This window comes from Podarcis bocagei, assembly GCF_964188305.1.
Source record: "Podarcis bocagei genome assembly, chromosome: 16".
Taxonomy (NCBI): domain Eukaryota; kingdom Metazoa; phylum Chordata; class Lepidosauria; order Squamata; family Lacertidae; genus Podarcis; species Podarcis bocagei.
The window spans coordinates 9,731,739-9,757,052 of NC_138142.1; the positions used below are offsets into that span (position 1 = coordinate 9,731,739).

At 46.7% G+C, this 25,314-nt stretch overlaps 1 protein-coding gene across 2 annotated transcripts in view; it reads left to right on the top strand.

Annotated features, from left to right (window-relative positions):
* Positions 1 to 25,314, top strand: part of MMP17 (matrix metallopeptidase 17) — a 273,972-nt gene that overhangs the window by 93,568 nt on the left and 155,090 nt on the right. For both annotated transcript variants that reach the window (XR_014002950.1, XM_081174927.1), the window contains exon 2: positions 22,711 to 22,843. Coding sequence is in view for 1 of the 2 variants with exons in the window: in XM_081174927.1 (XP_081031053.1) it covers positions 22,711 to 22,843 (133 nt within the window). In the remaining variant the exon portion in view is untranslated. The remainder of the gene's footprint in view (positions 1 to 22,710; positions 22,844 to 25,314) is intronic.

A 25,314-nucleotide genomic window follows, 5' to 3' on the forward strand; every position in this document is an offset into this window, starting at 1 on the left:
TAGTTTTTATCGGTTTCTTGTTTTTCCGATCTGTTCTTCTAAAATTTGCAATTTTATTTAAAAAAAACAAAACACTCGTGAAAATTCGTTTTCATCTTAGTGTAAATTGTTCCTAATTTATGGGCAAATTTGCCCCATATACACATTTTTGCAATGTTTTAATGTATTTTTAATCTTTTGTTGGAAGCAGCCCAGAGTGGCTGGGGAAACCCAGCCAGATGGGCAGGGTAGAAATAATAAATAATTATTATTAGTAGTAATAGTATTTCCCTAGTTTAATGCATGTTTATATGTTATTTTCATTAATATATGCTTTATTATGCTCTCTCTCTCTCTCTCTCACACACACACAGAGAGAGAGAGAGAGAGAGAGAGAGAGAGAGAGAGAGAGCTTGTCAATATCCTACTTAACTGGACACAGGACTCCAGATGAGGTCTGACCAAGGCAGAATAGAGAGGTACTATTATTTCCCCTTATCTTGTCACTGTACTTCTGTTGAAGCAGCCTAGAATCGTATTTGCTTTTTTTGCTGCTGCGTCACACTGTTGACTCATGTTAAGCTGGCAGCCTACTAAGACCCCCTAGATACTTTACATGACGTGGGGGAGAATTTTGTAAAAATATGACTTGCCACCAGAGCATCACAGTGCATTTATCTAACCTCCCACCATGAAATCACAATGAATGCTCATTTAAATAGTTGGTGTCACCTAACCTCCCTGTAGAATGAATGCTCAGTGAAGAGGAAGCAATCTTTATGTTTAAACTTGTCTTGTACGTGCAATAACTGCGAACTTTGTGAGCACAGCAGTTACTGGCCAGTTTTCTTTCTTTCTCTTTTTGGCAAATTGCTAGTATTTCTTCTGCTTCCATCTGGCAGTGCATGTAGCTGAAGTAGTTTGCAAGAACAGATTCTCTGTGTGACATGATTAGATTCCACCCTCATTCTCTTGGCGTTTCAGGCGAGAGACATCAGCCTCACAATTGCTTCCCGTGTCTTTAAACAAACAGAACTAGACCTAAGAGAATACTCGCCTTCTGAGAGTGTTGTGATGGGCGTTTATAAAGCCTGATGCCTCTCAGGAAAACAACCAAGGATTTCAACAATGTGCAGATGTTGTTCTTTTGACACGTTCATTCAAATCTAGTGCCAGAAATAAATTATGATGAAATTGCACCCCAGAGTCAGATTGTCTAGTGTGAGCACACTGGCGCAGATTGCAGATTCTCCTTGCAGGCTTTAGGCCTGTGCCCCAGATTTTGCCCAAAGCCAAACAGGATTGGGCTGATTCAGAGGGATCCATGCTTTGACTGAGTCAGGCAGAGACAACGCCAAATTGCCTTGGATTGGGTCAGGCTGCCTGGAGCGATCTGGGCCTATCAGGGAGTAAGGCATTGGGCGGAGAGGCACCCACCAGATTGAACCCTCCTGCTTACAGTGCTGCCCCAAAATTGATGTTGGGGTGGCGCTGTGGGTTAAACCACTGAGCCTAGGGCTTGCCGATCAGAAGGTTAGTGGTTCAAATCCCCACAACGGGGTGAGCGCCCGTTGCTCGGTCCCTGCTCCTGCCAACCTAGCAGTTCAAAAGCATATACAAGTGCAAGTAGATAAATAGGTACTGCTCTGGCAGGAAGGTAAACGGTGTTTCCATGCGCTGCTCTGGTTTGCCAGAAGCGGCTTAGTCATGCTGGCCACATGACCTGGAAGCTGTACGCCAGCTCCCTCGGCCAATAAAGTGAGATGAGCACCGCAACCCCAGAGTCGTCTGCGACTGGACCTAATAGTCAGAGGTCCCATTACCTTTACTTACCATACCCTCTAACACTTCACTTCACTTTCTCCTAAGGAAAAGCGGGACATTCCGGGATCAAATGAGGATCTGGGACGGCTTCCGTAAATCCAGGACTGTCCCTGGAAAAGGAAGAGGCCTGCTGGCACACTGGAAGGGGCTGCTGCCCACATCTGCACATTTCAATGTGTTTCATTGGTGACTGGGAGTGGCCGCCGGGACCACATAACACCAGTTCTGAGAGATCTTCATTGGCTCCCAGTACGTTTCCGAGCACAATTCAAAGTGTTGGTGCTGACCTTTAAAGCCCTAAACGGCCTCAGTCCTGTATACCTGAAGGAGCGTCTCCACCCCCATCGTTCTGCCTGGACACTGAGATCCAGCCCCGAGGGCCTTCTGGCGGTTCCATCATTGCGAGAAGTGAGGTTACAGGGAACCAGGCAGAGGGCCTTCTCGGTAGTGGCGCCCGCCCCGTGGAACACCCTCCCTTCAGATGTGAAGGAAATAAGCAGTTATCCTATCTTTAAAAGACATCTGAAGGCAGCCCTGTTCAGGGAAGTTTTTAATATTTAATGCTGTACTGTTTTTAACACTTGATTGGGAGCCGCCCAGAGTGGCTGGGGAAACTCAGCCAGATGGGCGGGGTATAAATTTATTATTATTATTATTATTATTATTATTATTATTATTATTAGTTTTATTTTATTTTATTTTATTACTTTATTATTATTATTATTTCAGCTCCACCTGTGATCCTTGTCTGTGCACAGGATCCTTTTGTGCCTATCCTAACTCTCAAACTGTGCATGTGTGCTGTACTATCAAGAGTCAGCCTAGTAGTCAGGTCTCCTGCTGGTTTCTGTGGGCCATTAAGAACACAAAAAACGACCTTATATTGAGTCAGACCACCAGGCCATCAAAATAAGGAATGTCTGCACTCCTCGGCACCTGAGTTTCAGACAAGGGGTCTTTCCTAACTCTACCTGCTGAGAATTGAACCTGGGACCTTCTGCACTCAAAGCAGATATCCTGCCATTGAGCTACAACCTTCCCTGTTGCACCTTGTATGGCTTGCAGTTCAGCCTTGCAAAGAAACCCACAAAGGTCGCCTGGTACTCATGCGCAATCGGAGCAAGGAACTTTTAACATGCCAACAGCTTGGAAGAAATGGAAACGCGACCTCTCCCTGTCTGGTTGCCTGCAGACCATTGTGGCCCGCCCTAGGCAAGCTGCCGTTTTACAAACCTGGTCTCACGCAGGCACTTCTCTTCATGTTTGGAAGCATCCCACAAATTTCTGCATGTTTTAATGTGGGTTTCCTCTCCTGCGCAGCAGCCCCGCTGCTGCCGTGTCACCGGGAGCAGTAATGGGTCTGTGCGAAAATTGCCACAGGGAACAAAGCGAACAAGGCTGATGGGAAACAAACAGTCCTCTCAAGCAATGGAGGCGATTAGCCTACATTAGCAGGGAATTGCCACGCAGCTAAATGCATGGCTAATTGAGTCGGGAAGGGGGAAAGTCACAGAGTTTAAAAGCAACTCATTAACCTAGCGAAAGAGGGAGTGCGAGTGTGTATTGTTAAATGCACATGAAGTTGGGAGGGGAGATGGAGAGAGAAATTGCCAGCAGCAGGAGTGTTCAGTATAATCAGTCGGTAGCATGTAGGGTCCTTTGTGTTGCCCATTTTGTGCATCTTTTAAGTTCAGGCATCCACTCGCCATGGTGAGCGTTTTGTTGCTCTGGCGAGGCTAGTGAGTAAAACTTTAGCCTTCCTCACCAGCTTTGCTTGGGGCAGGAGAATATCTCCCGGTAGGGCTGGGACCCTGGAGGTTGGGGAACCTGTTTTGGCACCCTGCACAATATTTTTATTAGGAGATGCCTCGCAGGACAAATTTGGCACATGGGCAGATGATGTCTCACGATCCGGTGCTTTGACGTTGCAAGCAGCAAGGCACTGGTAACATGAAGCATTTCCCCCTCGTTGTTTTAGCAAATGTTCCCATGAAAGTGGTGTCAGGTGGCTGGCCCAAAATGGCCGGGTGGACTGGGTTTGACCCATATGTTAGAGGCTCCACAGCTCTGCTGCAGACAGCACTGAGCTTGATAGACCAATGGTCTGCCTCAGTGTCAGAAATGAATGAGAAGTTTATATATTGTGTTTGGCACAACACTTCTCTGCTATTGGTGTCTCTTTCCTTTTAACGATAACACGGCCTTTAAACATAGAGATTTCTTAAGGAAAAACCTTCTCCGGTGATCTCTACCCTAGAGGAACCTCAGCTGGCAAAAGTTGATTTGACTAGTTCAGCCTTTAGATGAGGAGGAAAGTAGTATGTTTGCAGGCAGAAAAGGCTTTTTCCATCCAGCTCCTGAATGGTTTTTTCCCCTGAGCTAAATAATAATAATAACAAGCGATTACCATAGCAACCAGAGTGGCATGCAGCTTGTGAGAAGCTGGCGAGATCACAAGATCCAGTTGTACTCCTATGTACAACAGCAAAGGTTGGGCAATCTGGTAGTTGCCCGGTCATGCCATTCGTAACATGGCCTTGGCAATTTCCAGGTTTATTGACCAGGTCACTTTGCCTTTGTTTTTACAGAAACAAATTGTCACTGCGAGGTCTCTTATTGAGCGGCTTAGAGTGAGGCAGAGAAGCAGAGAGACTCTTGGCAGGCTGAGCATGAGAGAGAGAGAGAGAGAGAGAGAGAGAGAGAGAGAGAGAGAGAGAGAGAGAGAGATCGAAGGAAGATTCTGAATCTCTCTCCCTTCTCTCTCTCTTTGCCAGCCGTGAGATGATTACAAATGATGGGCTGTCATCAGAGCAGCCTGCTTCTTGTCCAGTGACTGCTGATGACTGGTGGATTGCTAACTACCTGCAGCACTGAGAAATTCAGGTGTAGTGTGGCAGGAAGACAGCTTAGTGCTCAGCTGAGTTTCTGGCATTTAGGGCATTATAAATCTGGCAGAGGGCAGATTTGGAAATGGGTCGTAGGAAACTGCCTAGCCCCAAAGGGAACTATTTATCCATCCCTAGCCTGTTGTCCACACTGATTCAGCAAGGTCTCGGGTAGAGAAGGGTTTTCCCCATTGCCTGCTTCCTCTGGGAAAGCTGGGGGTCAGTCCTAGGGATACTAGAGAACCCCAATAAATATAGAAACAGGGGAATCCTGGTGTATCCGGAACATAAATAAATCCAGTGGCCACGATTGGTATTCACTACTGTTGCTGCTTGCAGTTGCATGTCGAGGTCCTCTAGGCACCCCAAATAACTCACACATCACACAGAATTTTTGTTTAAGGTTTTTGGCATAATTTTGGCCACAATACAAAATACAAAAATGTGAGTGGTTGCTTAGGCATTGGTTGTGACTACCTCCCCCCAGTGGGGACAGACTGACATTTTGCATGCCTGCGAAAGTCAGAAAAGGGGAATACATTTTGGGGGTAGCGATGGAGCAGGGAACCTGCCCTCAGCCCTCCCCAAATGCAACCAGGGGCTCTTGCGTGGCTCTAGCCCCTTGACAAGGTTCGTACAAAAGCAATGGTGAGCCCCTGTATTCCTTTAACGGAATCCCTTGCAGCAGCAGCATTAGAGGGGCAGGCACAGCCAATCCATACCCCTCAACCAACCAAACCGAAACCAATGCCTGACCGCAACCTTACAAGCTGTGACGATTTGCTACGCAGTAGGCAAAAACCAAATGGCACCAGCCAATCAGCCAAATGGACAAAATTCCTACCAACAATGTCTTCAAAAGAGTCTCATGCCCAAATACACCCATCCTCTTGCCACAAGAAAATGCAAGCTCCTTTCCTTTCCCCTCCCCTCCCTCCCAAAAAAGCCCCCCCAAGAAATGTTAGAATGCATTGGAATAAACTCCCAGACTGCTCCTTCCCATGCGAGCTATAAAGGTCCCAGGGATTTTTTTGTTGGGGGGGGGAGAGAGAGCAGATGGGAAAGCTTGCTGGCCAAACATATCCTTTTCACATAGAGACAAACCCAATGAGTAGCGCCCACGTCTGCTAGCTAATGACAAACAGGGCTCTCCCCTCTCATCACTGCACACTGCATCCTTAGGAGAATCTTCAGCATCATCAGAGACTGTTTTCTGCAGCACAGCAGACAAGAGGTGCCAGTTGTGCCCCTCCCCCTTGCATTGTTGCTGTTTTCTAAAGTCACCGCATGCTTGGAAAGGGGTTGGGGTATGGCGGGGGAAGTTCATTAGCAGGAACATTTCCACCCCTGCCGCCATCCCGTTCTTGTAGTCAGCTCAGATCAAATAAAAGATGTCAGGCTTTGAGCAAACTCCTCCGGCCTCTGCTAATGAAGCCTCCCCTTTTGTCCAGTGACTAGGACCTGGGTCTGTTCCAGAGCCGCCGTTTCGCCTCCTAATGAATTAATCGGCCAGTGAACTGTGGACGTCTGCTCATTAGAGAGGTGCGGAGTCGCTTTTGGAGCCCAAGTTGATGAAGAAAGGGAGGAAATTCCCCAGAAAGGAGGTTTCCTTGGAACGAAGGAAGGGAATCTGTTCCTTAGGCATCCTTCTCATTAGCAGGCATTCTCAGTAGCTTTCCTTGGACAGCACTGCAAGGACTTTAAAGAATATGGGCCAGACAAATAGAAAAGCTTCTTTTTTGAAGAAATTGAAATAATAATATAATAAAAATAATTTATTATTTATGCCCTGCCCATCTGGCTGGGTTTTCCCAGCCACTCTGGGTGGCTTCCAGCTGAATATTAAAAACAATACAGCATCAGACATTAAAAACTTGCCTAAACAGGGCTGCCTTCCGTTGTCTTTGAAAAGTAAAATAGTTGCTTATTGCCTTGACATCTGCTGGGAGGTTGTTCCACAGGGCAGGTGCCACTACCGAGAAGGCCCTCTGCCTGGTTCCCTGTAACCTCACTTCTCGCAGCGATGGAACTGCCAGAAGGCCCTCGGCGCTGGACTCAGTGTCCGGCTGGACGATGGGGGTGGAGACACTCCTTCAGGTATACAGGACCGAGGCCGTTTAGGGCTTTAAAGGTCAGCACCAACACTTTGAATTGTGTTCAGAAACATACTGGGATCCAATGAAGATCTTTCAGGACCAGTGTTATATGGTCTCGGCGGCCACTCCCAGTCACCAGTCTAGCTGTTGCATTCTGGATTAATTGCAGTTTCCGAGTCAGTTTCAAAGGTATCCCCACATAGAGCGCATTGCAGTAGTGCAAGTGGGAGATAACTAGAGCATGCACCACTCTGGCGAGACAGTCTGCGGGCAGGTAGGGTCTCAGCCTGCATACCAGATGGAGCTGGTAAACAGCTGCCCTGGACACAGAATTAACCTGCGCCTCCATGGACAGCTGTGAGTCCAAAATGACTCCCATGATGCATACCTGGTCCTTCAGGGGCACAGTTGCCCCATTCAGGATAGAGTTTATTTGTTTCCTTTTGGCAACCAAAGTACCTGGGATGTTTGGTCCAGATGTGAACCAGTTGTGACTTGAGGGGTGTGTTTACGTGTTGCATTCAACAAGCGTACAATCTTTGTGTATCTAGGGTTGTTCTAGGGTTGTTCACCTATGACACTGAACACTTGCTGTACTACACCATGCCCAAGTGTTTGTGTGAAGGGGTGTACACTGGTTCATTTATAGGGCTCAGCTGTTGTGTACAGAGGTACACCGATGATAGGGCCATTATATGTTAGTGTCTGTGCAAGTGTACATCATGACTATGTTTGTGTGCAGATACCCATGTTGTACAGTCGTTGAATGAAAGGTGCGTAGACCCCCTTCTGTATTGAGCTGTGCACTTGTACAGTCGGTGAACTGTATACGCCAAGTATACAGTCTGTGTATCTGGGTACACAACAGCAGAGCTGTAAATATCAACGTGTACAGGGTTTTCATTCAAATCCTTGTGCATTCATAGAGATATATTGTATCTGTGTTCTGACCTCTTGAAGAAGAGGCCTCTAAGCTTATATAGACTGCCTTTTCGACTGATGGGAACAAATGTCTTTTTCTCCAAAGAGGACCTGAAAGGAGGCAGTGGTGCGCCCGCTCTTAAAGAAAACATCATTAGATCCCTTAGATCTATCCAATTACCGCCCGGTTTCGAAAATCCCATTCCTGGGTAAGGTGATTGAGAGAGTGGTTGCTGAACAGCTTGGCAGGTTTCTGGATGAAACATCGACTCTGGATCCATTCCAGTCCAGCTTCCACGCTGGCCATGGGACCGAGATGGCTCTGGTCGCCCTAACAGACGATCTCCGCAGGCAGCTGGATCGAGGCGGTTCGGGGCTGCTGATTCTTCTAGACCTGTCAGGAGCCTTTGACATGGTTGATCACGAACTCCTGGACCACCGCCTTGCCGACGTGGGGATCCAGGGCACAGTCCTTCAATGGCTAAGCTCGTTTCTCTCTGGTCAGGGACAGAGGGTGGCACTTGGGGGGGGAATTGTCATCGCGCCACTCCTTGGTGTGTGGAGTGCCTCAGGGTGCGATACTCTCCCCGATGCTTTTTAACATCTTTATGCGCCCCTCGCCCAGCTTGTCCGGAGTTTTGGGCTGGGTTGCTATCAGTATGCCGATGACACCCAACTCTGTCTGTTGATGGATGGCCATCCTGACTCGGCCCCAGACACACTGACAAGATGTCTGGAAGCTGTGGCTGGATGGTTACGTGGGAGCCGGTTGAAGTTAAATCCTTTGAAGACAGAGGTCCTCTGGCTGGGATGGGACAATGTGGGATTGAGGGGGCAACTCCCATCTCTTGCGCGGGTGCAATTAGTGCCAGCACCGTCCGTTAAGAGTTTGGGTGTAATCTTTGATACCTCCCTCTCTATGGAGGTGCAGATTACAGCTATAACAAAGGCGGCATTTTTCCATCTCCGCCAAGCTAAGCAGTTGGCTCCTTACCTCTCTCGCCCTGACCTAGCCACTGTGATCCACGCAACGGTCACCTCCAGACTGGATTATTGTAACTCGCTCTATGTGGGGCTGCCCTTGAGACTGACCCAGAAACTCCAGCGGGTGCAGGATGCCGCGGCAAGACTCCTTATGGGGTCTTCACTGCGAGATCACATTTTAAAAAAAAAAAAATTTATTGGTTTTACAAATTTTTTAAAGACAAACAAACACCTAAAAAGACATACAAACACGTATAATTTCATAACGTTTTTTCATAAACCTCTTTTCCGGGACTCCCCCATACCCCCCCTTTCTGCATCCCAATGTCCATAGTTTTTTAGCAACTTCTAAATATTCCTTTCCAACCTCTGTCATCTTAATCTTTTCTATAATCTGATTTTATATCTCTGTATCCCTTTTTTTTTTCTAAAAACCTAAACATTCTAGCATTCATCAAGTTTATAATAGCCCTTAAGATAGCTTTTAAATTTTCTCCATTCTTCTTCCGCCGTCTCTTTCCCCTGATCACGGATTCTGCCAGTCATTTCAGCCAGTGTCATGTAGTCCATCACCTTCATCTGCCATTCTTCCAGAGTGGGTAGATCTTGTGTCTTCCAATACTTTGCGATAAGTATTCTTGCTGCTGTTGTAGCATACATAAAGAAAGTTCTATCCCTCTTTGACACCAGTTGGCCGACAATGCCCAAGAGAAAGGCCTCTGGTTTTTTAGGGAAAGTACATTTAAGTACCTTTTTCATTTCATTATAAATCATTTCCCAGAAGGCCTTGATCTTCGGGCATGTCCACCAAAGGTGATAGAAGGTACCTTCCGTCTCTTTACATTTCCAACACTTATTATCAGGCAAATGGTAAATTTTTGCCAGCTTGACTGGGGTCATGTACCACCTGTAAACCATTTTCATAATGTTTTCCTTTAAGGCATTACATGCCGTGAATTTAATACCGGTGTTCCATAACCATTCCCAGTCAGCAGACATAATGTTATGACCAATGTCCTGTGCCCACTTAATCATAGCCGATTTAACTGTTTCATCCTGTGTATTCCATTTCAGCAGCAAGTTATACATTCTTGATAAATTCTTAGTATTGGGTTCTAACAATTCAGTCTCTAATTTTGATTTTTCCACCTGAAAACCAATTTTCCTGTCCTGTTTGAAAAACTCCATTATTTGATGATATTGAAACCAATTTTGTACTTTATGTTTCATTTTCTCATGACTTTGTAATTTCAATTTATCTCCCTCCTGTTCCAAAATTTCCCAATACTTCGGCCATCCGACCTCCATATTGAGTTTCTTCACTGCTTTAGCTTCCACTGGAGACACCCATCTGGGGGTTTTGTTTTCCAACAGATCTTTGTATCTTATCCAAACATTAAACAATGCTTTTCTGACAATATGATTTTTAAAGGCACTATGCAGCTTAATTTTATCATACCATAGATATGCATGCCAACCAAATGCATTATTGAAACCTTCCAGATCCAAAATGTCTGTGTTCTCGAGGAGCATCCACTCTTTCAGCTGCGAGATCACATTCATCCGGTACTATACCAGCTGCACTGGCTCCCGGTGGAGTACAGGATCAGGTTTAAGGTGCTGGTTTTAACCTTTAAAGCCCTCTACGGCCTAGGACCCTCGTACCTACGGGACCGCCTCTCCTGGTATGTCCCACAGAGGAACCTACGGTCTGCAAATAAAAACATCCTGAAGGTCCCAGGCCACAGAGAGGTTAGGCTGGCCTCAACTAGAGCCAGGGCTTTCTCGGCTGCGGCTCCAATCTGGTGGAATGCTCTGTCACAAGAGACTAGGGCCCTGCGGGACCTGACATCTTTCCGCAGGGCCTGCAAGACAGAGCTGTTCCACCAGTCCTTTGGTCAGGGTGCAGCCTGACTCCCTCCTCTGGCAACCTGCACAGAATTTTGCTTAACGGTTGCCATCAATTTGATTTTAATCAATTTTTATAATGGAATGTTTTTAGAATGTGGGATTATTTGATTGTTGTTAGCCGCCCTGAGCCTGGCTTTGGCTGGGGAGGGCGGGATATAAATAATAATAATAATTATTATTATTATTATTATTATTATTATTATTATTATTATAGTGTAGCATGAAGGAGGACTCTGTGTCTACACCATGGGTAGGTGAACTAAGGCCCAGGGGCCAGATCCGGCTCAATCGCCTTCTAAATCCGGCCCGCAGACAGTCTGGGAATCAGTGTGTTTATACATGAGTAGAATGTGTGCTTTTATTTAAAATGCACCTCTGAGTTATTTGTGGGGCCTGCCTGGTGTTTTTACATGAGTAAAACATGTGTTTTTATTTAAAATGCATCTCTGGGTTATTTGTGGGGCATAGGAATTCGTTCTCCCCCCCCCAAAAAAAAAATATATAGTCCGGCCCCTCACAAGGTCTGAGGGACAGTTGGCCGGCCCCCTGCTGAAAAGGTTTGCTGACCCCTGGACTCTATACCTTCCCACTCAGCCATGACGCTCACTTAGGTCAGTCAGAGTTGATGTGAGGATACAGAGGTGGTTGGTGCTGGGTCTACTCTGTGCACACCAACCTGAGCTCATTTGGGAGGAAGGGTGCGATATAAATAATAATGATTAGCTAAATAAATAATCAGAAGGTGATGCTGAACTTTTAGATTATACTGCTTCAGCCTGAAATGGGAGGTAGCTTTAAAAAATATTTCCTCTGTGTTAATAAAAATTAATAAATCATTCAGCATGCGGTAAGTGTGCATTTTATAGAAAAATGCAGTGTACTAGTTTACTACAAGCAAGGGGTGCTTTACATTGGGGGGGGGCGAGGTTAAGAATATGACCCCTCTGTATATCCCTGCAGTCCATCCCTTCGTTCTGCATAATGGGTACACCATCCGTTGCATCTGACAAGGCGAGAAATTCTAAGTGTACACCAAAGTTACACAAAGTAATTTCTAACTTCACTCAAGTTAGTAAAACAAGCTGATTTAACTCTGGCTGAGCAGGGAGGGTCATTCTTTTGGGGTCATCCTCTTTTCTGTTTTTGAAGGTTGAAAGGCTCTGCTTTGAAAACGTGTTTTTCAATAATTCATCATCCACCAAAAAAAAAAAGCAGCGGGGGGAAAGTGCCGACAGAAAATGCATTAAAGCAAGCAGTTTCAAAATTATAGCATTTTCATTGACAGTCCCGCCTTTGCAAAAATGTATTGAGCCCGGGGTCATCAAAGTGCTTTATTAAACTACATCCTGGCAGGATTTTTTTTTTTTTAATGTTGCTTCAAAACTAAACAGTGCCAATAATGAACACCAGGAGGGGAAACCTAGGGAACAGTCTCCTTTAAATAAGCAGCGGCTGGGAGACCCACAAATGGTTGTAATCCAAACCTGAGCTGCCCGTTTTGGTCAGATGAATGCTGTCAAATGCATTTCATAACAAAAGCTGCTCTCTTCTCCTTTTCAGCATTGCTGTAGGTCTTCAATAACTTGCGGCACGAAGCCGCCTTGTTTCATCTCACGCTCTTTGTCCGTCTAGCTAAGCCCTGATTAACTGGGCAGCGTCTAGATGTTCTGGACCACATCTCCCACCAGCCCCAGCCAGGCGTGGGAATTGTAGTCCAAAACATCTGAAGGAGATCAGACTGCTTCAAGGAGTTCGAAGTGGCACACATGGTACTCCTCCTCCTCTTCATTCTGTCCCCACAACGACCCTGTGAGGTAGGTGACACTGAGGGAGAAAGTCACCCAGGGAGCTTCATGGCATAGCTGTCAACGTTTCCCTTTTTTTAAGGGAAATTCCCTTATTCCAAATAGGATTCCTCGCAAGAAAAGGGAAAGGTTGACAGCTTATGCTCCATGGCTGAGTGGGGATTTGAATCCTGGTCTTCAGGACTGAATCCAACCAGGACGCCATATGCTATACTGGCTGCAGGTAGTAATAATAATAATAATAATAATAATAATAATAATAATAATAATAATAATTATTATTATTATTATTATTATTATTATTATTATTATTATTTTACTATTTATACCCTGCCCATCTGACTGGTTTCCCCCAGCCACTCTGGGTGGCTCACAGCATATATCAGAACATACTAACACATCAGACATTTAAAACTTCCCAATACAGGGCTGCCTTCAGATGTCTTCTAAAAGATAGTTGTTCATTTCCTTGATATCTGAAGAAGAGTTTGGACTTGATATCCCGCCTTTCACTCTCCTTCAGGAGCCTCAAAAAGGCTAACAATTGTGTCACGGGAAATGGCTGCAGGTTTGCTGTCACGGGAAATGGGGTTGCTTGTGTGTAAATCTCCAGCCGTTCCAAACTGCTTAGGTGTGGTTGTGTCTTTCCCTGACTGAGCAGTCCTTTGCGCTGCTGCTCAGTCGCTAGCAGAATCCGTGAGTGGGCGTCTCCTAAATTTCCTCCAGCATAAGAATTCCTTAACGGACAACCTTCGCCTCGCCTCTCTGCGCGGAAGCCTTCTGCGCAGAGTGGGCGTGTCGAGTGGTGGTCCTGATGTCAGTTCCTTGACAAATCGCCTTTCCCTTCCTCCCGCACAACAAACACTCTTTGAGGTGAGTGGGGCTGAGAGACTTCAGAGAAGTGTGACTAGCCCAAGGTCACCCAGCAGCTGCATGTGGAGGAGTGGGGAATCGAACCCGGTTCACCAGATTACGAGGCCACCGCTCTTAACCACCACACCAGGCTGAAGGGAGGGCGTTCCCCAGGGAGGGCGCCACTACTGAGAAGGCCATCTTCCTGGTTCTCTATAACCTCACTTCTCACAGTGAGCGAACCAGTAGAAGACCTTCGGAGGAGGATCTCAGTGTCTGGGCTGAACGATAGGGGTTATAGTTCCCATGCACACTTGGCAAATGTCGCTCAGATACTTGCAACTCCAACAGCATGCCTCGTATCTGACCATACATGAAAGTCCTGCAGGCAAAGGTCTGGGCATTTTGGATCAATGCAGTGGTACCTCGGGTTACAGATGCTTCAGGTTACAGACTCTGCGAACCCAGAAATAGTACCTCGGGTTAAGAACTTTGCTTCAGGATGAGAACAGAAATCGTGCGGTGGCAGCGGGAGGCCCCATTAGCTAAAGTGGTGCCTCAGGTTAAGAACAGTTTCAGGTTAAGAATGGACCACCAGACCGAATTAAGTTCTTAACCTGAGGTACCACTGTATGTGAATGTGACACACACACACACACACACACACACACAGCATCCTGGCCTTCCTAAGATTTCTTGTCTTTCTCATATTTGTGGTTTCAAGGCAGGGGTCTCTCTTCCTGTCCTACCCATAGATGCAGAGGATTCAAACAGGCAGCTGCTGCGTGTGAAGCAGATGCTGTAACCCACTGAGCTTTGTACCCCAGACTCAAACCCCGTCCATCGGAGTGAAGTCAGTTGATTGGTGGGTGGAGATTTTTTATTTCAAAGACTTTGCAAGCCTTATCGGACCCTTCTGGTGGACCAAGAATGGCCCACAGGTCACAGGCTTTGCACCCCTGGAGAAAAATGAGCATCGGATCGAGCCGCAAATGTCACCCTGGTTCCAGAGACATTTGCAGTCGAAGGCAGCCTTTTGTTCAGCACCTGAAGGCGCAGTGGGATTCTGCCCCAGCTGTGTTTACCACAGGGAGCGGCACAAAGCAAGGTCTCTGCGAGAAGGAAAATATCTCAGACATTTCTGCCTATCCCAGCACTTCTGACTTTTATTAGTATTATTATTATTCTCTTCTGAGCACCGGAACAATGGCACAGCTTTTTTCTCTCCAAACTTTTTAGTGTTCAGCAATAATGCTGGAACATCTGAATTTTTTTTATTTTCTAGTTGCATGTTTTTGTTGGTTCCTTGGAGGAAGTTTTGAGAACTTGAAAAAGAAGCATGTCAAACAGGCTGTTGAAAGGAGGCCGTTATATGCTAGGATGTACAATGAACTCAACAGGGATGCAAGTGGTGCTGTGGGTTAAACCACAGAGCCTAGGACTTGCCGATCAGAAGGTCGGTGGTTCGAATCCTCGCGACGGGGTGAGCTCCCGTTGCTCGGTCCCTGCTCCTGCCAACCTAGCAATTCGAAAGCACATCAAGTGCAAGTAGATAAATAGGTACCGCTCCGGCAGGAAGGTAAACGGCATTTCCGTGCGCTGCTCTGGTTCACCAGAAGCGGCTTAGTCATGCTGGCCACATGACCTGGAAGCTGTATGCCGGCTCCATCGGCCAATAAAGCAAGATGAGTGCCACAACACCAGAGTCGGTCATGACTGGACCTAATGATCAGGGGTCCCTTTACCTTTACCTTACAATTAACTCAGGGGCTTCTGGATCCAGACATTGTGGTGGCTAGAGCAGTGGATTTAGAGTAGGGAGACATGGGATCAAAGCCCAGTGACTTTGGGCAAGCCACTGGCCTCCCTTATAATGTTGTCATGAAGACAGGTCACCACACTGAGCCATGCTGCTGTAATCTTCAAGCTTGACAGCTGTAATGTGCAGCTGGCTCGCAGTTGCCCTTGAAGACGATTGAAAAGCTTCAGTTGCTTCAGATTCTGCAGCCTCATTAATTTCAGTCTGACCTACCTCACAGGACTGTTGTGTTACATTTCAGAATATATCCTCACCACTAGTTGGCTTCCAAGCCCATTCAAGGTCCTGGTATGAAAGCCCAACACAGTCTAGAACCCACAAATCTTAGAGACCATCTCACCCTCTATAAAACTATGGTTTTCCTTCCTCAAATATGTTCACCTGTTCACTTTCTTTTAAGCACTGAAACTAAGCTTCTAGATATCATGCATACAAGGAAGAGTCCAATTTTATCCTTGTGAGGTAAGTTAGGCTGAGAGATAAGTGATGAGTCCATCGCAGGTCATGCTGTGAACTGAGTAGATGTTGGGTGTGGATTTGAATCTGGGTCTGTTTGGTGTAGCCAATCCTATTCCGCTAGACCACAGTAGAGTAGAAAGATGATGAAGAAGAAGAGGGGATAAATCATCTCAGAAAAGTACATTTTGGTGGAAAGTTAAATTACAGTGAATAAATTATAAGGAGACACATAACCTGCTGTTTTGTCATTCCAGTATTTGACAAACGAGGTCGGTCTTTCCATTAATATATTTTGATAATTAATACAAATAGTTTCCCCATTATATGTCCCTTTCCTGGTGTTGATTTCAGCCAATCTGTTACAATTTGAGGGTTTGGTGTTTTCCACATTGGAGCAATGCAAGGTTTAACATGATCCCTATCAGTTGAAGACCAGCTTTGATAAGATCAAATCACTATTTCTTTCTTTCATTCTTAACACTTTAAAGCTGCTTGGAGCAGCTGAGCAGCATGGTGCCATTAGGGACTAGGGCTGGGCAATATCTGGATTCCAACATTGTGGTACATCACCAGCTAAACATCGTAATATACTAATATAGCACAACGTCTGACATAAGGATGCAACTATGTAGAGGCAAACGGGGTGATGTCCTGGCAACTGCTAGTACTAGGGGTCTAAAACTGATATATATATATTTACTTGCCTTTAACAGCTTCTATTTTGTAGTACAGAGCAACAGGGGCAGCAGGAATCATGAGAGAAGGGATGATCAGCTACATGGCTTTTCCCATATCACCATTTTTTTTTACGTAGCACACACATACACACATTGTGATTCATGATATATCGGCATGTCAGATATTATGAAACCATTGACTTGATGTGGACTTCAAACTGATTTTGGACGATGCATCTAAACATTGCCCAGTCCTAACACACACACACACACACACACACACACCAGGAGCCCGTGGGGAAGCTGCTGCCACCCAGGCACATCCTGGCAGGCTCCATCCCCACTTCCCATTCTTCCCTGCCTGCCTGCCTGCCTGCCTTCCTGCCACCAGGGGTCTTGGGGCCCCGGAGCCCATCCTGGTCTCACAGCTGCATCCCCAACAGAGGCCAGTAACCATGAAGGCTCCATGAAGGCCGGGCAGAGGGCTCCGTCTGCCTTTCTTGCACTCCCAAGGGCACATTCCTGAGGCCAGGCCGCCTTTCGATCTCCAGGCCATGTCAAGGGCAGCCCCATCATTGAATAGCCCCCCAGCCAGTGTTCCCTCGCTCCTCACTTGGCATGAATAGAGAGGCATAAAGGTCAGATGTGACTCACGGGTTCACCACCCTGCTATAAATGCTTCTCCATCTCTCACAGTCTTCGTTTTGAAGAATGTGCGGTCTTTGTCTTTGCTGAGGTTCCTGCAATGATTTTCCTTCCAGAAATGCTCCACAATCAGCCAAATCGGCCCATTCTGTAGCATACCAAAGCTTCCTTAACAATTAGAGGATTAAGGACATGGGTTCCGTAGATGTCAAGAAAACCAAATTGCACTCTGCCAAGACTTGGCGATTGATGGGCCAATGTAGGGTTGCATGTCTGAGATGATTTTTCAGGACCCATCAAGAGCAAATTGTGTATCTCATTTCTGTCGCAGCTACTTTTGCTGTACAAAGGAACAAATAATTGCAGCGGGGAGCTGACAAGGACCGTGCAGGCTGCCTCCTGGACCACACTTGCCTGGCGATGAAGAGGTTGCTTTCCCAGGGGCTGGTTCGGGGGACGTGCTTCTAACAAATGGTTGCCAATGGAATCAGGAAGGAAGGCGTGGTGGGAGATTGGAGGGGACAAGGGCATGAATGGATTGTATAGGAAGGGAGGTGATGAATGGGAATATGGAAGAAAGAATGGCTTGGATAAGAAGGTGAAGGGAAGAAAGGAAGAATGAATGAATGAATGAATGAATGAATGAATGAATGAATGAATGAATCGAGGAAGAATGGATGGATGTAGAAGATGAAAGCAAAGAGGTATGGTGCATGTAATAAAAGAAAGGAGAAGGACAAATGGATGAAGGAAAAAGAAAGAAAGATGGATGATTTTAAAAAACAAAAACAAGACAGATGGGTGGATGCAAATGATCGACAAACTTACTGTTTTTATTGAATTTACTATTAATTGATATTTTTAGTCATTTTAACTTGCCCAAACCCAGCAATAAAATGGGAAGGGGATTCCCAATTTCAGTACCAATTGTGATAGCTCTTGTGAAGATCATGGGTCAGTGCTAGAGCATCTGCCTTGCGTGGGGAAAGTCCCTGGTTCAATCCCTCAACATCGTCGAGCACAGGGCATTATAATTGTAACAACAGACCACACACTGTTAGGTAAGTTTTTAAATGCTTTGCTTACAAAATGTCCCAAAGGTCAGATTCATGCATTTATCTAAGCAGCAGCAGGGAGAACACAGGCAGAATACTCTTGGGTAGAAAATACAGAAATAGACATGCTCTAAGCTTGGAGTTTGCTTAGGCACATCTTCCTTGGTCACTTGCATGGTGCAGAGAGAGAGGGAAGAGGAAGAGAAGGCTTCACTTGGAGAAGACCTATCTGAGTCTAGGAATCTAACCCTGCAGTCCAAACCTCATCATGCACTAACTGGCACTCACGCATAGTTATGTTTTACTGCAGTTTCCCACAAGTAGTTGGAACAATCTGTGGCATCACAGCATCTCAGCCAATGGTTGACAGAGCCATGTGGCAAATGTTTTTTTTAAAAAAGAAATTGTTGTTGTTTAGTCGTTTAGTCGTGTCCGACTCTTCGTAACCCCATGGACCAGAGCATGCCAGGCACCCCTGTCCTCCACCGCCTCCTGCAGCTTGGTCAAACTCATGCTGGTAGCCTCGAGAACATCGTCCAACCATCTCGTCCTCTGTCATCCCCTTCTCCTTGTGCCATCCATCTTTCCCAACATCAGGGTCTTTTCCAGGGAGTCTTCTCTTCTCATGAGGTGGCCAAAGTATTAGAGCCTCAGCTGCAGGATCTGTCCTTCCAGTGGCTGATTTCCTTAAGAATGGATAGGTTTGATCTTCTTGCAGTCCATGGGACTCTCAAGAGTCTCCTTTCGTATATAACGTGATTCACAGTGAAGTTGCAGGAACATCACTAAACACTAGTGAAATCTATCTCATGCTCTCTTTTGCATCAGAATCTCAGGGGTGCACTGGAGGGTAGTCCATTAGGGTAAATGGGGCTCTGCCCTTACTAGGGTGTGGCACTGCCCATTGGTTTCCTCCTCCTTGGTCTGAATATTGCCTTTATAGAACTCAACAGGTGGGAAGGGGCAAGGGATGTAGCTGGTTGACTCCTCCAGTCATTGTCTCTGGCTCCGCTTGTTGCTGTGCTCCTTGCCTTCTGCCCTACCAGTTACAGTAGCCCCCCAGACACTGCTGCAATGGATGGCGGAGATCAAAATACTAAGCAACTCAAAGGGAAGCCAAGATAGGGAGACGTGCAGAGGCCAGTTTCCCATCAGAACAATTCAGAACCTGAGAATTTTCTGCTGTGCTGTCCCAACCATCTCCTGGGGTGTGACTTAGACATGAAGCGGTCAAGCGCTGCTGTTCTAATCTGATGTTGACACTCAACATTAATCATTGCAAAGAGAGAGGACTTAATGGGGTATTGACCCAGTTAAAAGCCCCAGGTTGATAGCAGCCCTTAACAGCTCGATATTTCGATACTTCTTAGGTACTGATCAAGAACAATGACCGTTGTCACCCCAATCACCACCAAACCTTCCGTTTCCTCTGCAGATGGAAGACGGGTGTGAATTGTCAAAATGATTGAGTGCATTTCACCCCCTTAGAATTGTGCTGCACGGATCCAGCATCCTCATCCTCTAGCAAACATTTGATCAACCTTTTTGCAATGTAGCGAGGAGTTGTTTATTCTGGAAGCCTCTGCTTTTGCCCATTCAGGAAGAGTAGTCGACCCCACAGGAATCAACCCTCAGCTTCTCACCAAAACTGTTGATGCTACAGGTATCCCCACAGCAATCACATCCCCAACCCCTAATATCTCAGGTGGGCATGCTGAGGCAAGCCAGATACCTATGGGTGTGGTTGCAGAAGTCCCACCAGCCCCAGACTGGCCTGTGGTCCAGTCTGGAGAAACTGCAGCCCTCCACTTGAAGGTTAAACTCCAGCACCCATCAACCCCAGTCAACGTGGCCAGTGGGGTGATAGGAGATGCACTCCAACAAGATCTAGAGCAGCCTTTCTCAACCTGTGGGTCCCCAGATGTTGTTGGACTACAACTCCCATCACCCCTAGCTAGCAAGGCCAGAGCTCAGAGATGATGGGAGTTGTAGTCCAACAACATCTGAGGACCCACAGGTTGAGAACCACTGATCTAGAGGGTGGTGGGTTCCCCTGTCCCTGTCGTTAACCCCAATATCTCAAAACTCCTCTCCCCGCAGGAACCAACCCAGACCCTGTAGTTGTCATATGAAGCCATTCTCCATATGCTCCCTCCCAAGGGATGTATGGAGGGCAGTGACATGAGAATGGGCCTTCTCAGTGGTGGCACCCCATCTGTGGAATTCTCTCCCAAGCAAGATGGGCCTGGCTTCATCACTGTTCATTTTTAGGTGCCAAGCAAAAACCTTCTGATTCACCCAGGTCATGGGTAGGCAAACTAAGGCCCGGGGGCTGGATCCGGCCCAATTGCCTTCTAAATCCAGCCTGCGAACGGTCCGGGAATCAGCGTGTTTTTACATGAGTAGAATGTGTGTTTTTATTTAAAATGAATCTCTGGGTTATTTGTGGGGCATAGGAATTTGTTCATTATTTTTTTCCAAAATATAGTCCGGCGCCCCACAATGTCCGTGGGACAGTGGACTGGCCCCCTGCTGAAAGAGTTTGCTGACCCCTGACCCAGGTCATTCGACCTTAATTTTCTGCTTATCTTTGGGTGGGGTAGAATTGACTCTACACACACACACACACACACACACACACACATTTGAGCGACATTTACTGTTGTTTTTACTCTTGCTTTTGCACTTTTTAATGCTTGTTTTTGTAAGTACTGTAGCATTGAGTTCACCTTTGTGGGAAAAGAGAATTTAAACCTTGGGTGTGCATGTGCCCTTTGACTCTGTTTGGGTTTCACAGAGCGTTTTTCCAGTTTTGCTTGTTTTTTTGTAATCTGTTATCCAACTCTCTTAAGTGCATCACACCGGCTGTGGTGGACCTACATTGGGGGGGCATCCTTTCGTCACTGCTCCAGGAGACCTTGTGGGACCCTTTCCCCTCCCCCCCCCCCCGGTGAAACACCCCAGGACTCTCCAGGCAGTCCTGGACACCCCATCACCATAAAGGAACTGAGTGGGTGGTGGAGAGGCCACACTCTGTTTCCTTCATCCCCTCAAGATTTGGAGGGCTCAGTCCCATCCCAAAATACTTGGGGGGGCTGAAAACACCTCAGCCCTATAGAGTTGGTGCCTATGTTTGGGGGCCCTGAAGCCTGAACTGTCCCAGGGGGGCCCTTCACAACCAGCAATGAGGTCTGGGTAACCACTGTTATCTTCTTCAGTGGGGTTGTTCCATGACAGATCATCACAGTGTATGATATATATAGTGGTACCTCGGGTTAAGAACTTAATTCGTTCCGAGGTCCATTCTTAACCTGAAACTGTTCTTAACCTGAAGCAGCACTTTAGCTAATGGGGCCTCCTGCTGCAGCCGCGCCGCCGGAGCACGATCTCTGTTCTCATCCTGAAGCAAAGTTCTTAACCCGAGGTGATATTTCTGGGTTAGCGGAGTCTGTAACCTGAAGCGTATCTAACCCGAGGTATCACTGTATATATACTGTACAGCGGCACCTCGGTTTAAGAACAGTCCTGTTTAAGAACGATTTGGTTTACGAACTCCGCAAAACCAGAAGTAGTGTCCCGGTTTGCAAACTTTACCTCGGTCTAAGAATGGAATCCGAATGGTGGAAGGGGACCGGCTGCAGAAGGCCTCATTAGGAAAAGTGCGCCTCGGTTTAAGAATGGTTTTGGTTTAAGAATGGACTTCCGGAACGGATTGAGTTCATAAACCAAGGTACCACTATATAAAACTACAACGTCTCATACTTTGATTAAAATTGCTATACTGGATTGTTTCACATGTCAAAGTCCCTGGTGTGAATAAAACTTTCCTATGCCTTATCCTTTTTGAGTAATTAGGAGGAAGTAGGGAAAGGATGTGGGACGCGGGTGGTGCTGTGGGTTAAACCACAGAGCCCTAGGACTTGCCGATCTGAAGGTCGATGGTTCGAATCCCCATGACGGGGTGAGCTCCTGTTGTTCGATCCCTGCTCCTGCCCACCTAGCAGTTCAAAAGCAAGTCAAAGTGCAAGTAGATAAATAGGTAGCGCTCCGGCGGGAAGGTAAACGGCGTTTCCGTGTGCTGCTCTGGTTTGCCAGAAGCGGCTTAGTCATGCTGGCCACATGACCCAGAAGCTGTACGCCGGCTCCCTCGGCCAATAAAGCGATATGAGCGCCGCAACCCCAGAGTCGGTCACGACTGGACCTAATGGTCAGGGTTCCCTTTACATTTACCTTTTAGGGAAATGTTGTATACATGCATGATGCACTTTTCAAAGCAAATTTTTTAAGCAACGTGGACTGAAGTGGTTGCTGGGGCCCCTTCAGGCTTAGGCATCATTAGTTTCGCAGTAGATCTTCTCCTTCACTGGGTTTCTGAAAGACCCCTGTCTCTTGCCTAGAGCAGGAGTGGGAGAAGGGAACATCACCTTCCCCTTCGGTGTTATCTCACCGAGACGCACACGGACCCCTTTAGCGACAAGATGGAAGTGCAACCCCGAGTTTCCTATAACTGCTCGTCTATGTAATCAAAAGTGTTTTGTAGCTGGTTAGGAAAATTAAATGTCAGCTCCGGGATGCATGAAGGTCATCAGATTCCATTACTTAAAGTAATGTACATAGATCTGTTCTGACACATCCATTTGTTAACGAGGGATGCGGCATTCAATGTGGAAGCCGAGTGTAAACATGTAAGAGTATGTGTGTGAGAGAGAGACTAGGTGAGGTGCAACTAAAGAGACCCTTTGACGTATTGAATCATTTCTTTCTTTTCCCAACCTTCTCCTTTTTTTGGTTTTAACAGGATTGGCTGACAAAATTCGGCTATCTGCCCCCTCCAGACCCCATCACAGGAAAACTGCAGACACAGGAAGAACTCACCAAAGCCATTGTGGCCATGCAACAGTTTGGTGGCCTTGAAACCACTGGGATTCTAGGTGAGTAGAGAATTGGGAGGAGAACATTTGTTGTTTCCAACATAGCTCAATGCAGTGGGTGCCATTTTTTTAAAATGCTGGTGGGCCCATTTGTATTTGTGAGTGCCACCCCATCTGGTCATTTCACTGCCTCTTCCTTTGATAAAAACCACCCACCTCCCTAAGAAAGAGAGAGAGAAATAAAGAAAGAAAGAGAGGGAGAGAGAACTCATTGCATTTCCAAGGAATCTAGGCAAAAGTCAGACTGACCAGAATTCATCTGAGCTTGAAAAGCACATAGAGTTGACAGAAGAGCATCATTCTTCTCAACTTCTTTCGGCTTTCCAAGCAGGGGGGGGGGAGTGACCATTACACCACCTTAGGACCCAAGGGGGCAGTGTGTCAGGGGGCTCAGAGACTTCACGGGCACCAGATAAAGACCTCAAGAGTGCCCCAGGTGCCACACTAGCAGACCCTGGCTTAGTGGTTGACCATGTCCTTTGCATGCAGAATGAGCTTAGCACTCATTTCCACATTAATTGCAACTAAGGTTTTGTTTCAGGAAGCAAATAACATAGAAATAAGCACTTTGGTTCTGGAAACGGCTTTTACATCACACGAAAGCAATGTGGGAATCTGTCCGGTAGATTCTGATTTCAGGTGCAGGTTTGTTTGTCCGGCCTTTGCCAACCTGATGCCCTCCAGATGTTTGATGACTAAGGTGATGACTAGGGTTGTTGGAGTTACGGTCCAAAACATCTGGATGGGGCCAGATTGGCAATTGGCTCCTTAGACCATGGGTAGGCAAACTAAGGCCCACCGGCCAAATCAGGCCCAATTGCCTTCTGGATCCGGCCCACATACAGTCCGGGAATTGCCGCGTGGATCGCCAGTGCACGCTTTTTTCCCCTCTCGGTCCCTCTCCCTCACACAGTGGCACCTCCTCCCTCCCTCCTCCTGGCTTCTCCCTGCCCTGCCTAGAGGAGGAAGGGGGCTGGGCCATGTTGGTGCCAGCAGCAGCAGCAGCGCTCGAGCGGCCGCCATTTTAAGCAGCCCCTCTCCGGAGCCCTTTCACAGGCTGCTCATCATCCCTCCACCACCACCACTGCCACCAGCCCCTGCCGCTCGCAAGACACAGGTAAGCAGTCACCAGGGCTCATGGTACTCTTGCATCTTTTTTCCCCCTTCAAAATATAGTCCGTCCCGCCGTCCCCCAAAGGTCTGAGGGACAGTGGACCAGCCCCCTGCTGAAAAAGTTTGCTGACCCCTGCCTTAGACCATTGCAAAAAACAAATGAAATACCGTGAAAATCCCTGAAACAAGAAGTAATCGACTAGAAATATTATCTTGTGGATAATAATTCAGTTTCTAATACTGAATTTATGAAAAAGGTTAGAAACTGTACTTCTGAGTCCTCAATCCTTTATTAACCTAGGTTGAGCTAGGATTATAATACTTCAGAATTTTGGGGGGTTCTACCCTTTTTTTAAATTTTGGTCATTTAAAGTTTATGATTCTTCTATTTCCTTCAGAGGAAACTGAATAGTTCTGTGAAACGAGGTTTGTATCTGGCATCCCGTTAAGGCTTTGTTCTATTTTAGGTTTTTCTAATTTTTTCCTTAAGCTTTTTGATTTTTATTATTTAGTTTATTTCCACAAGATAATGTTTCTAGTCGATTACTTCTCGTTTCGGGGATTTTCACGGTATTTCATTTGTTTTGTGCAATTTCTCAGTTCCGTGACTGTCTTTTTTCTATTAGACCATTGCAAAGCAGAACCAAACGGTGAAAAGGGGAGTTACAATCAGCTTGGATACAAACCGTGTTTCTTTTACTGCACTTCTCCATCCTGCCTTTCCATCTGAGGAGCTCAAAGTGGCATATATGGTTCTCTCCACCCGCCTTCTCTCTTAATCCTGACAACAACCCTGATAGGTAGGTTAGGCAGAGAGAGAGAGAGAGAGAGAGGCAGGGACTGGCTCAAAGTCACCACCCAGGGAGCTTCATGGCAGAGTGGGAATTTGAACCCTGCTCTCCCAGGCCCCTCGTCCAACACTCTGACCGAAACGCCATGATGTGAGCAAGCTTAACAGTGCAGGCATTCCTTGGAAAACACCACCTCGTCCCCTCCGAAGAGGAAAGGCTGTTACTGGTAACATATGTTCAGAATGACTCGAATGAAATGAAAGTTATGCAAAAGCTGGAGGAGAGTTTGCAAGGCCAGGCGGCTTGCCCCCCAACCCACCCGCCCCACTGCTGCCTTCTGTCCAGAAGGGAACCAGAAGCAAAAGCGTCACCCTTTCATTCCGCAGCTGCTCTTGTGGCCTCTTGGCAGCTTCCGCTGGGAGAGGAAGGATCCCTGCGTGCGAGAAGCAGACGGTCTCGCCTGCCATCCCGGGGAAGTAATTACATGGCTCAGGTGTTTCGTCGCCCCGTGCGGCCGACAACCCGAGGCGGGCAATTATTTCGCCAGCCTCTCACGCTTCTGGGGTG